The following is a 15,076-nucleotide window of genomic DNA, read 5'->3' as shown; positions in this document are numbered from 1 at the left end:
GGCTATATGACCTTGGAGGTGTCTACAGACAACACCAGCTAAAGAGGTGAGCACCACCCCCCAGAGTCGAATACAACTAAACTTCATGTCAAGGGGAAACCTTTACCTAATATGAATATGCCATCTTGAAATGTACTGCTTTGAAACTGGGTCCAACATTTTGAAACACCCTGTGAAATGATTCCAGCAGGATGCTTTACTAACTCCTCTGGATCTAACATAACAACAATAATTGAATTGCCTGAATCTATTGGCAACAGAGACCAATATCTACCTATACTATCTGGATACACTGAACTGAATCATAATTGTCATCCACTTTATTATGTCACCGCAAAAAACATTCAATGCTCCACTAACACAGACTCCAAACTATTTGTGAAACAGCCCACTCATACTGTTCAGTCTTAGGAAAATCATAATTAGGCATCCCCAGTCAGTTGGAAAGAAAATATCCTGCCAATCACTGCTGTGATCCTATTTTGTCTCATCAGCCAAGGAGGCATTTTCACAAGGCTCTTAAAGATGCTCCTGCACACCTCCTAAGGAACAGCTGGCAAAGGAATGGAACCTGGGGAGTACAGTTTACTGCAATTCATCTGCAGCAATTCTGGAGAAGCTCAGATGTGTTGGAGCTGCAGCAGCCCTGAGCTTTTCCCCCAGCCTTTGCAACAATTCTGTTGCTGCATCATCACCTACGTGCAGAGAGAGCTGGAGTCACACGCTATCCATGGAAGGTCACTGACTGCAGAAAAATATAGGAAAATGTAGGAAAAAGGGACAGAGATGGCTGCATATGTGTGACTGAGTGCACACTCACATGTGTGTTTGTTTGCATTCCCACTGCCTTCCCTTATTTAGCCAACTACTTTCCTTCTGAAGATTTTGCTGGGAGAAACAGGTAAGCCAAATCCTCTGAAGCTAATGAGGGATGTAATGCTCATATTCAGTACTTGTTCCTCTAATTTAAACAAATTATCACTGCATAATAAAAGGGAAGTGCATGCACACATACACACTTCATTTTGAAATGTTCATCATTAGTTATGACAGATAGGAATGTTAATACAGGAGTTATATACTGCAAGGACATGGATCAAATATATTTAATTGAAGTGACATCCCATTTTTTCTTCCAAGTCGCTGAAGGTCGCACACATAGTGTCCACTCCCTTTATCTTCAAAACAACCTTATGAGGTAGGTTAAGGTCAGGTCAGAGTCAAGTGAAGTGTCTCCTCCATCAGCCCACATATTGCCTGGTTGCATGCATGCATGCACACATGTTTGAAAGTGATATGTTTTGCCACAATTGTGTCAATGTCCGAATGTACTCAACTGTTTTTCCTTTACCTTGAGGTAGTAATCAACTTGTACATGAGTATATATATTATTATATATTATTATTAGTAACAATGATAATTTTATTATTTGTTACCTGTCTCTCCTCATGGCTGGAAAGGCATGGCAACCCATGGTCATACCCCAAAAGCAGAGGGGTAAAACTGTTTCCTTTAGTTCTAAGTCTGTCATATCTACACATAGAAGTCCTGGTCCCTTTGGGTATGACAGAAGCTAATACTCCAGAAGACAGGAGCAGAATTCAAAACGATCTTAACAGAAATGCTTGGCCAAAACTAACAAAATGAAGTTCAACAGGGACAAATGCAAGATACTCTACTTAGGCAGAAAAAATGAAATTCAAAGATATAGAATGGGGGACACCTGGCTCAACAGCAGTATATGTGAAAAAGGTCTCGGAGTCCTTGTGGACAAGAAGTTAAACATAGGCCAACAATGTGATGCATCAGCTAAAACAAGCCAATGGGATATTGGCCTGCATCAATAGGAGTCTAGTGTCTAGATCCAGGAAAGTCATTCCTTTTCTAAGCCGAAGAGCCGGCGTTGTCCGTAGACACCTCCAAGGTCATGTGGCCAGCATGACTTCATGGAGCACCATTACCTTCCTGCAAAGGTAAAGGTTTTCCCCTGACATTAAGTCCAGTCGTGTCCGACTGTGGGGTTTGGTGTTCATCTCCATTTCTAAGCCGAAGAGCCAGCATTGTCTGTAGACACCTCCAAGGTCATGTGGCCGGCATGACTGCATGGAGCACCGTTACCTTCCTGCCGGAGCGGTATCTATTGACCTATTCACATTTGCATGTTTTTGAAATGCTAGGTTGGCAGAAGCTGGGGCTGATAGTGGAAGCTCATGCTGCTCCCTGAATTTGAACCTGCAACCTTTTGGACAACAACCTCAGCAGATCTGCAGTTTAACCCACTGCACCACCAGGGGCTCCCCAGAAGCTGTACCTATTGATCTACTCACATTTGCATGTTTTTGAACTGCTAGGTTGGCCCAAGCTGGGCCTAACAGAAGGAGCTCACCCCGTTCCCAGGATTCGAACTGCCAACTTTTCATTCAGCAAGATCAGCAGCTCAGTGGTTTAACCAGCCAGACTTACCCAGTGAAATAATACCTAAAGCTAGCCTCCTTTACTATGTCGATTTTAAGAAGCTTTGGGAAGAAAGGTCAAGCAAAACCACTTCTTTGGCGGAGATGGGCAAGAGACTACAAACTAGTCAAGAATGTGGGCAGAATTTTAATTCCAGCGCCGAGGAAAGGAGGAGGAAAAGAGATGGGGGGAGGGGAGGAAGGGCAAGAAAGGACAAAAATAGGCTTGGAAGCGGCAGGCTGAGCTTAGCACGCACGGGCAGCTGGGGAAAGAGGGAGGAAATTGTGCAATGAGGCGCGGCCTTGGCTCGGAGGGGCGCGGCTTGGCGAGTGGGCCTGCCTTCCCCGCCCCCGAGTGGGCTTCGCGCCGCCTCGCAAAAGGTCCTGAAGCACAAGATGCTCTCCTCGCTGGGTGTCCTTCAAGAACCCCTCGTGGAGGAGGAAAATCCTGAGCAAGAGAGGGGGTATTGCTGCAGGTCCCTCTCTCTCTCTCTCCCCTTGCTTTCCCTGCTACTGTTTGCGGCAGAATTTCTTATGAGGCAGACCACCCCCTGGGGGGGGGGGGGGAGGGAAGGCGTCCACACACGCACACTTTGGAATTAGACTCCGAGCTCCCCCCTCCGCTGCCGCCGAGCTTTCTCCGCAATTGCGCGTCCCAAAGTTTTGCAGCAGCCTCGTCAGGAGAGCTTTCCACCAACGGGAGGCTGAAACCAGCAGTGGCTGCGGAAAGAGGGAGGCAGGCGAGGAGAGGGGCCCGCTTGGCTAGTCCTCCCCTCGAGTGGCTGCAAGGAAAATCCACGCGCGTGGCACGCTCCGAAGCGAGCTCGGGTGACCTCCGGCAGCTAACCAAAGGCAGCCCTGAGGGGAGCGGCTGTCAGGTGCTGTGGAAACTCAGCAGCCTGCCTGCGTGGCTTCCTTGCAGAGAGCTTCTGGGTCATCTACCTATCTATATAAATAAAAGCGTAATGTTCGTTTGTGGGATTAACATAACTCAAAATCCACTGGACGAATTGACACCAAATTTGGACACAAGATACCAATCAGGCCAACGAGTGATCCTCACTCGAAAAAAATATTTTGTCACTTGGAAGTTGTAGATGCTGGGATTTATAGTTCACCTACAATCAAAGAACATTCTGAACTCCACCACAGAGGGAATTGAACCAAACGTGGCACACAGGACTCCCATGAGCACTGGAAGGGTTTGGTGGGCATTGACCTTGAGTTTGGGAGTTGTAGTTCGCCTACATCCAGAGAGTACTGCGAACTCACAATGATGGATCTGGACCAAGTTTGACACAAATACTCAATGTGCCCAAATGTGAACACAGATGGAGTTTGGGGGAAATAGACCTTGACATTTGGGAGTTGTCGTTACTGGGATTTATAGTTCACCTACAATCAAAGAGCATGCTGAACCCCACCAACGACAGAATTGGGGCAAAATTCCCACACAACAGAAAATACTTAAGGCCATCCAGTCCAACTCCCTTCACCAGGGCAAGAAAATGTCATCAAAGCCCTTCTGACTTTGTCCAGCCATAGATGTAGATAGATAGATATAATTCACACACACACATACACACCCCGACATAGTATCATAGATTGGAAAGGGACCCCTAAAGAAGGACAATTCTATGTTGCCTAGGCAAACATCAACACTGACAAAGAAACAGCAAGAAATGCTGTTTACCCACAAGCAGAAAGATATGACATAGATTACAAACCAACACTTTCTCCTTACTTTATTTTCCAGATCACCAGACTGGTCCACAGCAACGCCTGCCAGGGGACGGCTAGTAGAATAATAGAAACATAGAGTTGGAAGAGACCTCATGGGCCATCCAGTCCAACCCCCTGCCAAGAAGCAGGAAGATCCACATTCAAAACACCCCACCAGATGACCATCTAGCCTCTGCTTAAAAGCCTCCAAAGGAGGAGCCTCCACCACACTCCTGGGCAGAGAGTTTCACTGCTGAACAGCTCTCACAGTTAGGAAATTCTTCCTCATGTTCAATTTGAATCTCCTTTCCTGTAGTTTGAAGCCAGAAAACAAGTCTGCCCCCTCCTCCCTATGACTCCCTCTCACATATTTATGCATGGCAAGTGTTCAATTTCAAATGGTTGTGTAAAGTTTGCTAAGCAGCAATCCAGCCTGTTTGTGATCTCTATTCAAAAAAATATATATTCTGTTTGTTTTTCATATAGTTGGATGGTGTTCCATTGGGCTTTTAGTTACATTTCCCCAGAAGAGAGCTGTCTAACACTGAAAACGACTTTCTTGTAACTTGAGACCATCTTGTTCTGTCTCCTGGGACAGCAGAAAACAAGCCTGCTCCCTCCTCTCTACAGACCTTGAGGTATTTAAAGAATGTGATAAGAATCATAGAATCATAGAATTGGAAGAGACCTTGTGGGTCATTTAGTCCAACATAAGCACCCTGACAGATGGCCATTCAGCTTCTGTTTCAAAGCCTCCAAAGATGGAGCCTCCACCACACTCTGGGGCAGAGGGTTCCACTGCTGAACAGCTCTCCCGTTAGGAAATTCTTACTCATGTCCAGGTGTAATCTCCTTTCCTGTAGTCTGAAGCCATTGTTCTGCATCCTAGTCTCCAGGGCAGCAGAAAACAAGCTTTCTCCCTCCTCCCTATGGCTTCCCCTCACATATTTATACATGGCCCTCATCATGTCTCCTCTCAGCCTTCTCTATTGCAGGAGAAACATGCCCAGCTCTTTAGGCCGCTCCTCATAGGGATTGTTCTCCAGACCCTTGATCATTTTAGTCGCCCTCCTCTGGACACATTCCAACTTGTCGATATCTCCCTTCAATTGCAGTGCCCAGAATTGGGGACACACAGTATTCCAGGAGTGGTCTGACTAAGGCAGAAGATCAATCCCACCTGATCATTTTAGCTGAGGCACCACCTCTAGATCAGGCCTGGGCAAACTTGAGCCCTCCAGGTGTTTTGGACTCCAACTCCCAACATTCCTCTTGCCTCAGTTGAAGCGCTCTCTCTCTCTCTCTCTCTCTCTGCAGAAAGTTTTTTTCCCCATCCTTGGATTCCTAAACCCCAACCCAGGCCTGGGCGACCATGGGCCCTCCAGGTGTTTTGGACTCCAACTCCCAACATTCCTCCTACCTCAGTCGAAGCTCTCTCTCTACAGAAGGTTCTTTCCCCATCCTTGGATTCCTAAACCACATCCCAAGGCATCTAAAGCAGGCCTGGGCAACCTTGGGCCCTCCAGGTGTTTTGGACTCCAACTCCCAACATTCCTCTTGCGTCAGTTGAAGTGCTCTCTCTACAGAAGGTTCTTTCCCCATCCTCAGATTTCTAAACCCCATCCCAAGGCATCTAGAGCAGGCCTGGGCAACCTTGGGCCCTCCAGGTGTTTTGGACTCCAACTCCCAACATTCCTCTTGCCTCAGTCGAAGCTCTCTCTCTCTCTCTCTCTCCCTCTGCAGGAAGTTTTTTCCCCATCCTTGGATTCCTAAACTGCATCCCAAGGCATCTAAAGCAGGCCTGGGCGACCTTGGGCCCTCCAGGTGTTTTGGATTCCAACTCCCAACATTCCTCTTGCCTCAGTTGAAGCACTCTCTCTGCAGAAGGTTATTTCCCCATCCTTGGATTCCTAAACTTCATCCCAAGGCATCTCGAGCTGGCGTGGGCAACCTTGGGCCCCACAGCTTTTTGGGACTCCAACTCCCACCATTCCTAACAGCCTCAGGCCCTTTCTTTTTTCCCCTCAGCCACTTAAACAGGAAAGGGAAATGGAAAAGGGATTGGAAGGGGCCTGAGACTGTTAGGAATGGTGGGGTCTGAAGTCCAAAACACCTGGAGGGAGGGCCCAAGTTGGCCCACGCCTGCTCTAGATGCCTTGGGATGGGGTTCAGAAATCCAAGGATGGGGAAAGAACCTTCTGCAGAGAGAGAGCTTGAACTGAAGCAAGAGGCACGCCTTTCCCTCCACCTAAGGCCAGAGTTCTGAATTTACAATGACTCCTCTGTGCCTTAAGACACATGTCTAGACCCCCCGGAGCCTGGTGGAAAGACAAAAGGAGCAACCGAGGGGGAGGGGGAGAGCTTGAGTTACCCGAGGAAGAGAGAGATAGAAGAGAGAGGGTGGCCGCTGGAGGAACATGGGGTCACCTTACAAGGCTCTCAGGTTCCCAAGTCCCTGCAAAAAGAAGGAATTTACTGAGGGCAGGGGAACAACTATTGTTTAACATAGGCCTAGGCCAACTTGGGCCCTCCAAGTGTTTTGAACTTCAACTCCTAGCATTCCTGACAGCTGGTAGTTTTGGACTCCAGGTGTTTTGGACTTCACTTCCCACAATCCCTAACAGCCCCAGGCCCTTTTCTTAAGCAGCTGAGGGGGAAAGGAAGAGGCTTGAGGCTGTTAGGGATTGTGGGAGTTGAAGTCCAAAATACCTGAAGGGAGGGCCCAAGTTTGCCCATGCCTGCTCTAGTCTCACAAGGAGTAAAGGATGCATTCATAACATCACAGCATGTACATGGAGAAGTTGTGGTTGTTGTTAGACTCCAACTCCTATCAGCTCCTCCCAAACCTCCCCTTACTAGGCTTCACAAGGAAAGATGAATAGCAGGGAGAGGCAATGCATCAAGTCACATCATGTCCTCTCATGTCCTCTCTTTCTGTCACCTATTAACTAGAAATGGGTGAACAGACCCCCATTTCACAGAGGGTGCAGCAGCAGGCATAATTTTTACCATCTGCTGGATAAGCTACACCTTACTCAAACTCTATCCTTTGCTCTGTCTGCTTACCTGTACATTTGGTCTCTTACAATAACTATTACTTGCCCACCCTGGTGAAGTAGTAGATGTGTTTTCCGTTAAAGAACTTTCTAAAAATCCAAGAACTATTTTAGGACAATATCCCAATTGTGTTCCAAACATAATAATAATAACCTGCCCTTGATCCAATATGGAGTCCAATATGGAGTTTAATATCTTTCTTAAGGCTACTTTTTCTTTCATAAATAAAGAAATATTCCTAGGATGGGTGACACCTGCGTGAAAAGAGTACCTCTGAAAAGGATTTGGAGGTTTTAGTAGATGACAAACATCAACAGTTTGATGTGGCAGCTTAAAAAGCCAATGTGATTCTAGCCTGCACCAACAGAGGTGGGGGGAAGTCCTGGCACCACTCTAGTCCACTTTTATCAGGCCTCACCTGGGATACTATGTCTAGTGAGAGCAACATTTTAATATCGGGGTGAGAAGGGCGGCATATAAATGTCGTAAATAAATAAACAGTGCTGGGCACAACTGATGGAGGACATTGACAAGCTGGAACATGATCAAAATGATCAAGGATCTGGAAGCCAAGTTCTATGAGGAGCGACTCAGGGAGCTGGATATCTTTCGATGCCTTCCCTCTGCATCAGATCTGTGAGGAGCGTCTTCCTCCCCTGGAAGGGCGGCGGGAAGCGGCAGCTGTCGAAGAGCAGGGCGGGGCCTAGGACCCGGCGGCGGCCTCCTGCCGGTGCCGCTGCCAAGGCCACTGTGCGAGGGAGCGGGGAGCACCAGCTCGGCCGCCGTACACCTGCTAGCGGCGTGAGCCCGCCGGCTGCCGCGGGGCTGAACCGCAGCGTGTGCAAATCTCGCCTCTTCACGCACCAGAAGCTCCCCGGCTTTGGATCTCGGCCCAGCCAATCGGCCGCCAAGACCGCAGCCGCGTCCTCCTGCCTCCACGCCGCAAAACCCAGCCCAGCGCAAGGTCTCTTCCTTCTCCCGCTTCCCTGGACTCTGTTTGGGGTCTATCTATCTCCCTCCCTGGGCAGGTCTTTCCCACCCACCTCAAGCTTCCATCTCTCAGGGGAGGTCCCATTTGGCCCACTCTTGGATCAGGCATGGGCCAACTTGTATCTCCCCACAGCCACCCGCTTTAGGGCGCATCTCTTCTTTCCAGGCAGCGGTATGATCGTAAAAGCTCTAATAAAACCATAAAAGAAAGGGTTGTGGATCTCACAACCTCTGAGGATGCCTGCCATAGATGGAGGAGAAACGTCAGAAGAGAATGCTTCTGGAACATGGCCATACAGCCCGGAAAACACACCACAACCCAGTTGTAGATCTCATTCATAGAATCATGGAGTTGAAAGAGACCTCATGGGCCATCCAGCCCAACCCCCTGCCAAGAAGCAGGAAAATTGCATTCAAAGCACCCCCGACAGATGGCCATCCAGCCTCTGTTTAAAAGCTTCCAAAGAAGGAGCCTCCACCACACCCCGGGGCAGAAAGTTCCACTGCTGTTAGGAATGGTAGGAGTTGACGTCCAAACCATTTGGAGGGCCCAAGTTTACCCAGGCCTGGGTTAAAGAATGGAGACTCCTGTTCCCCGCCAGATAATAACTCTCCAGCGGCTGAGGGGGCGGGGGGAGGAAGGGGTCTGAGGTTGTTAGGAATGGTGGGAGTTGAAGTCCAAAAGACCTGGAGGGAGGGCCTAAGTCAGCCCATGCCTGGTCTAATTGGATAGAGCTCCAAGTGACTCCACGCCTGGTCTTCTGCTGTGTTCTTGCGTGCCTTCAAGTCGTTTGAAGGCACACAGGAGGTTCTCTTGACAAGATTGGTTCAGAGCCTCAGAGCCTCCTCAATCACTTAAGTGGAAAAGGAAAGAGCCTGAAGTTGTTAGGAATGGTGGGAGTCCAAAACCCCTAGAGGGAGGGCCTAAGTTGGCCCATTACTAGTCTAACTGCACTAACATGACTAGTCTAACTGCCTCACTGTGCCTTCCTCTTAGGTTGACCAAGCCTGGCCTGTTAAGGTCACTCAAGGAAAGGAAATCTCCACGGCCAGCAGGAATAGGAATGGTGGGAGTCCAAGTCCAAAACCCCTGGAGGGAGGGCCCAAGTTGGCCCATGACTAGTCTAACTGCATAGAGCCCCAAGTGACTCCACTCCTGGCCTTCTACTGTGTTCTTGTGTGCCTTCAAGTCATTTGAAGGCACACAAGAGGTTCTCTTGAGAAGATTGGTTCAGAGCCTCAGAGCCCTTCCTTTCCATTCTCAACCACTTAAGCAGAAAAGGAAAGAGCCTGAAGCTGTTAGGAGTGGAAGTCCAAAACCCCTGGAGGGAAGGCCCAAGTTGGCCCATGCCTACCTGGCCTGGCCTGTTAAGGTCACTCAAGGAAAGGAAATCTCCACGGCCAGCAGGAATAGGAATGGTGGGAGTCCAAGTCCAAAACCCCTGGAGGGAGGGCCCAAGTTGGCCCATGCCTAGTCTAACTGCATAGAGCCCCAAGTGACTCCACTCCTGGCTTTCTGCTGTGTCCTTGCATGCTTTCAAGTCGTTTGAAGGCACACATGGGGTTCTCTCGACAAGGGATTCAGAGGAGGGGTGCCTCACTGTGCCTTCCTCTTAGGTTGACCAAACCTGGCCCTGTTAAGGTCACTCAAGGGAGGGAGGTCTCCACGGCCGAGCGGGAATAGGAATGGTGGGAGTCCAAGTCCAAAACCCCTGGAGGGAGGGCCCAAATTGGCCCATACCTAGTCTAACTGCATAGAGCCCCAAGTGACTCCACACTCCTAGCCTTCTGCTGCATTCTTCAAGTCGTTTGAAGGCACACAAGGGGTTCTCTTGACAAGGGGTTGAGAGGAGGGTTGCTTCACTGTGCCTTCCTCTGAGGCTGACCAAGTGTGACCTGTTAAGGTCACTCAAGGGAGGGAGGTCTCCACGGCCGAGCGTCTCTCCAGAGTAGGACGCTCAAGCCACCGTCTCAGGCGAACTCTTCAGTGCTGAGTCACAGAAAGGATTCTTCGGAGCTTCGGGGAAAGGGGCGGGGAGGGGGCGGCCACCTGCGCGGCTCTTGCCCGGGCTGCCCGCGTATTCAGGCCAGCGACCACCAAGCGACGGCGTGGCTTAGGAGTCCGCAGAGCGCGTGGGGGGGGGGGGAGATCTCGGCCGGATCTCAGGCAGGCAGGCGCATATCGGCGCGCTCTTGGCAAGTGGCGGGGGTGCAGGGGATCCCCCTCGGTGGGGGCGGGGTCTTTCCTCGCGCCGCTTTGCCTTTCGGGCAGGTGGAGGGGAGCGGGGAGGAGGGGAGGAGGGGCATCTCTCTGTCTCGGCCTTCTTCACAGCCCGCCCCACCCTCCAAGGAAAAGCAGAGGGACGTCCCCCGTCCCGACCCCCCCCCGTCCCCCCGTCCCGTCCCCCACGCAACCCGTCGGCTGAGGAGGAAGTTTCACCGAGTTGGGTCCAGCCTGACTCTTCTCTGCAGCAGACCCACTGGAATCAAATGGGAACTGGAGGTGACCAGTATCATCGCCCTCTGCAGATTCAACCCATCGCCAAGAAGGAAGTCAACACCTAACAGTGGGTCTGCCCTAGATGAGACCAGCATATTAGGCCAAGAGATCTATCTATGCCTGACTAACAGGGCATCCACACCGTAGAACAGGCATGGGCAGATTTGGGCCTTCCGGGTGTTTTGGATTCCAACTCCCAGCATTCCTAACAGCCTCAGGCCCTTTCCTTTTCCCCCTCAGCCGTTTAAGTCTGCCAAGGGGTGCCTCACCAAACTACAACTCACATGATTCCACAGCACTGAGCCCTGCCAGTTTGAGGCGGTGTCAATCTGCACTCACTCTACAGTGGAGATGCATCCAACCCCAGGGAGGTCAAGAGCATTTCTTTAGGAGTCTAAAGGTGCTCATAAAACTGCAGCTTCAAAATGGAAATATATAATAAGAGCGGAGGGTTCCATCCTAAAATTATTATTATTATTATTATTATTGCAATAGCATTATTATTGTTATAGTTTACTACTGATTGTGCATAACAAGCATGGGCAATCTTCGGCCCTCCAGATGTTTTGGACTTCAACCGGCTGTTAGGAATGGTGGGAGTTGAAGTAAGTTGAAATAAGACCAAAGCACCTGGAAGGGACTAAGTTTGCCCATGCCTGGTCCCTACACCCAAGCCTGGCCGCCTGCTGTGCATTTATTTATTATCAGAATTAGTATAAAACCGATAAAAATAGAAGGAGTGCAGGTGGCTAAATATCTTTGACCAAAAACGGGCAACAGCAACGGCATTGTCTGCAGCCTCCAACAATTCTGCCTCTGTACATGAGGCAGGGCATAGTGGACCAGTACACAGATGCGGAGTTGTCTGTTCTGCTCCACAGTGACACAAGGTGGGGGATTCTTTTGGGTTTTGCCAGGTTGTCCTTTGATCTGCCTACTCCACTTGTTCAGGGACTTCCAAGTTGCCCATTCGGGGGGGGAGGGGGGGCATCCAGTTGGGATTTCCTGGTTGAGCTGCCCAGAAGGATACCCTTGCTGTCGCTGGGGGGACGCCAAGAGGAGTGGTCGTTCTCATAAAGCCTTTCCTTGATTAGGGTCTACTGGGAGGAGACTGGTAGCCATGTAGTGGGTGGTTTTCACAGTGTTCAACCTTTTTTTTCATGTGCACTTACAGCTATGGATTTTTCCCCTTTGCTTCAAAAAAATGATGTCCCTGGCGCATCCCATCTGCAACTCCTGGAGGCTCCCTTCCCTCCCTTTCAAAGCTCTTCCACAACTATAACCGTGGACATGGACTCCCCCCCCCTCCTCCTCCTCCTCCTCCATGCCCTTGCCTCCCTACCAGAAGAGCCACCAACTTCTCTCCTGGCCCCCCTTTTCCCCCCGCCCTCCCCCTCCTGGCCCATACCTACCAAATCGGCTGTGGTCTTGCCTGGTGCCTTGGATGGTCCCATTGGGGAAAATCTCTAAATGGAAGCCAGTCCTGCAGTAGAGCTGCCTGCGCCTCAGGATGCCCTTTAAGTGGTCCAGGTCCGTCACGGCCGGCCCACGAGGCAGCCCCTCGGCCTGGCCCAAGTGGTCGCTCAGCAGGACCGGGCTGTCCGCCGGCAGGACCGGCATGTTCCCGAAGGGCGCCCCCGCCGCCGCTGCCGCTGCCGCATCCGGGACCCCGAAATAGTTGCCAACTTCTCCTAAGGGAGCCATGAGGAGGGGGAGGAGGAAGGAGGGAGGAAGGAAGGAAGAGGGAAGGAAGGAAGGAGGGAGGGAGGGGGGAGGTCCCTCGCTTGCAGCAAAACCGTCACGTCTGTGCCCAAGAGCCAGGACTCGCGGTTCTCTCCCGTTTCCCTTTCACGCGAGGAAAGGAGGCAAAGCAGGTTGCTGCGCCGCCACTCTCCCCTCCCACTTCCACGCCGAAAGGTGACTTCTTCCTTTAATCCATCAATGAGGATCAAGGCGGGGTCCTCCGAGGCCTCCTGCTCTCCTTTCCTGGCTGGGTCTGGGGTTCAAGGTCAACCCCTTAGGAAGCGCCCTCCGCCGCGGGGGACGCGCGTGGGCTCATCCTCCTCGCGCCCAGAGCCAGCGGAGAGAGATCCGGCTCGTGTGTTCCCCTGGCAGGGCTCCCTTCTAGCAAGCGGTCAGCTCTTCCGCCCATCCGGCCGTCATGAGGAGGAGCAGGGGGGTCCCGAGTTTCTCCGTGGGGCTCCGCATCGCAACTTCGGGGCCCTGAGGCCGAGGAGGAGGTGGAGAAGAAGGGGGGCGCATGGATCAGGGGCCGGGAGGAGGTGCAAGGGAGGGAAAGAAGCCTGGGAAGAGGCGCAGAGGCCAACCGGCCGCCCTCGGGGCTTCACGGGTCCGAGCCCCAGCCAAGCATGCGCTGTTTGGACTCTCTGCCCAGAAGGAGAGGAGGAAGAGGAGGAGGAGGAGGAGGCGAGGGGGGGGGGTCTCTCCCTCTCCCAAAGGACCCAAAAATCCAGAAAAGGGGCCGTTTGGTTGCTTCACTGCTTATTTATCAAGAAAGAACTTTTGACGTCCGGCTCTATGATCCAGGATCCTGAGGAGGCGGCTCGGCGCTTCAGCCTGGCGTGGATCCTCCTCCTCCTCCTCCTCCTCCTCCTCCTGTTCCACGCGAAGCAAGGCAGCCCTCCTCCTCCTCCTCCTTCCTCCTCCAGAGAGCTGCCGGTCTTCCCCGCTGGGCGCCCGTGCGGCGGAACAGGTGTAGGCAAGCTCTCCGCAAGGCTGCCTCTGCTGGGGCCGCGGCTGGTGCGGCGCCTTCTCGCTCTCTCGCCCGCTCTCCCTCGCTCTCTTTCTTCTCCCCCTCGGCTGTGTCTTTTCCATCCAAGCTCGCAGGGGAAAGTGGCGCAGGAAGAGGCATTGGGTTGGGTTTAAGGTAGTCCAGCTTGCGGGCGGGAGAAGGAGAGGGGGGGGGAGAGAAAAAAGGAGGGAGGGGAGGCCCAGAGGCTTCCCCCAGGTCCTAGCGCGCAACCTTCACCTGCGCAGCACCAGAGAGCCGCCGCCGCTCCCTCCCTCCCTCCCTGCTTCTCTCCTTCCCTCCGCCTCCTCCGTGACATCGAGTGGCCCGCTCGCTCTTTTTACTGCTCTGCGGCACTCCCGGCTCAGGCTCAGCCGCGGCTTGGGGAAAGAGGAAGAAAGGAAGGGGGGAAGCGCCAGGAACTTGGAAACGGAGCGACTTGTGGAACTGCAAAGATGCAGAATGGGGGGCAATGCCTGGCTCGAGAGCAGGCATTGGGGTCCTCGTGGACAACAAGTGAAACAGGAGCCAACAGTGTGATGCGGTGGCAAAAAAAAGCCAACGGGATTTTGGCCTGCATCAGTGTCTAGATCCAGGGAAGTCATGCTACCCCCCGATTCTGCCCTGGTTAGACCACAACTGGAATCACACAGTGTCCAATTCTGGGCACCACAATTGAAGAGAGATATTGATAAGCTGGAATGTGTCCAGAAGAGAGCAACTAAAATGATCAAGGGTCTGGAGAACAAGCCCCATGAGGAGCGGCTTAAAGAGCTGGGCATGTTTAGCCTGAAGAAGAGAAGACCGAGAAGAGACTTGTATAAATATGTGAGGGGAAGTCATTGGAAGGAGGGAGCAAGCTTATTTTCTGCTGCCCTGGAGACTAGGACGCAGAGCAATGGCTTCAAACTACAAGAAAGGATATTCCACCTGAACATTAGAAAGAACTTCCTGACTGTGAGAGCCGTTCAGCAGTGGAACTCTCTGCCCCGGAGTGTGGTGGAGGCTCCTTCTTTGGAGGTTGGATGGCCATCTGTCCGGGGTGCTTTGAATGCAATTTTCCTGCTTCTTGGCGGGGGGTTGGACTGGGTGGCCCATGAGGTCTCTTCCAATTCTATGACTCTGGTGCGAGAGAATTGGCTGTCTGCAAGGATGTTGCCCAGGGACTTCGGGATGTTTGATGTTTTACCATCCTTGTGGGAGGCTTCTCTCATTTCCCTTCATAGGAAGCTGGAGCTGACAGAGGGAGCTCTCACAAAGGGACCCGGTGCAAGGCAGGGTTAAACCAAGGGGCGATTTAGACCTACTGCTCCCCTGGACCTGAGAGTTGGGGCGGAGGGCCCGATCTGAGGCGGGCTTCCTCGGAGATCAAGCCCTCCCCACTTCCGAGTCCCTGCCCTGCCGCCCCAGACCCTGAACAGCGCCCACATACACTCCCAGGCGGGTTCATGGGGAGGAAAGCGCAGGTGGGCAGGATTCACGCCCCGAGAAAGGTCCGGCGCACGTGTTCCACAGGGAGGCGCGCCCAACGCGATCGACCCACGCGTCAAACCGGGATGAGAGGGGGACCTTCTCCGACACAATGCTCCCGGGATTTAGCGAAAT

At 52.0% G+C, this 15,076-nt stretch overlaps 1 protein-coding gene across 1 annotated transcript in view; it reads right to left on the bottom strand.

Annotated features, from left to right (window-relative positions):
* The window catches only part of FGF9 (fibroblast growth factor 9), a 32,946-nt gene extending 19,275 nt beyond the window's left edge, over positions 1 to 13,671 (bottom strand). Inside the window, exon 1 of the mRNA XM_060770941.2 lies at positions 12,135 to 13,671. Coding sequence (XP_060626924.1) covers positions 12,135 to 12,426 — 292 coding nt within the window. The 5' untranslated portion in view covers positions 12,427 to 13,671. The remainder of the gene's footprint in view (positions 1 to 12,134) is intronic.
* Positions 13,672 to 15,076: the final 1,405 nt, after the last annotated feature.

Source organism: Anolis sagrei, chromosome 3 (assembly GCF_037176765.1).
Source record: "Anolis sagrei isolate rAnoSag1 chromosome 3, rAnoSag1.mat, whole genome shotgun sequence".
NCBI classification, from domain to species: Eukaryota; Metazoa; Chordata; class Lepidosauria; order Squamata; family Dactyloidae; genus Anolis; species Anolis sagrei.
Note: the sequence above shows the minus strand (reverse complement) of the source record. Positions and strands in the feature narration are given on the sequence as shown.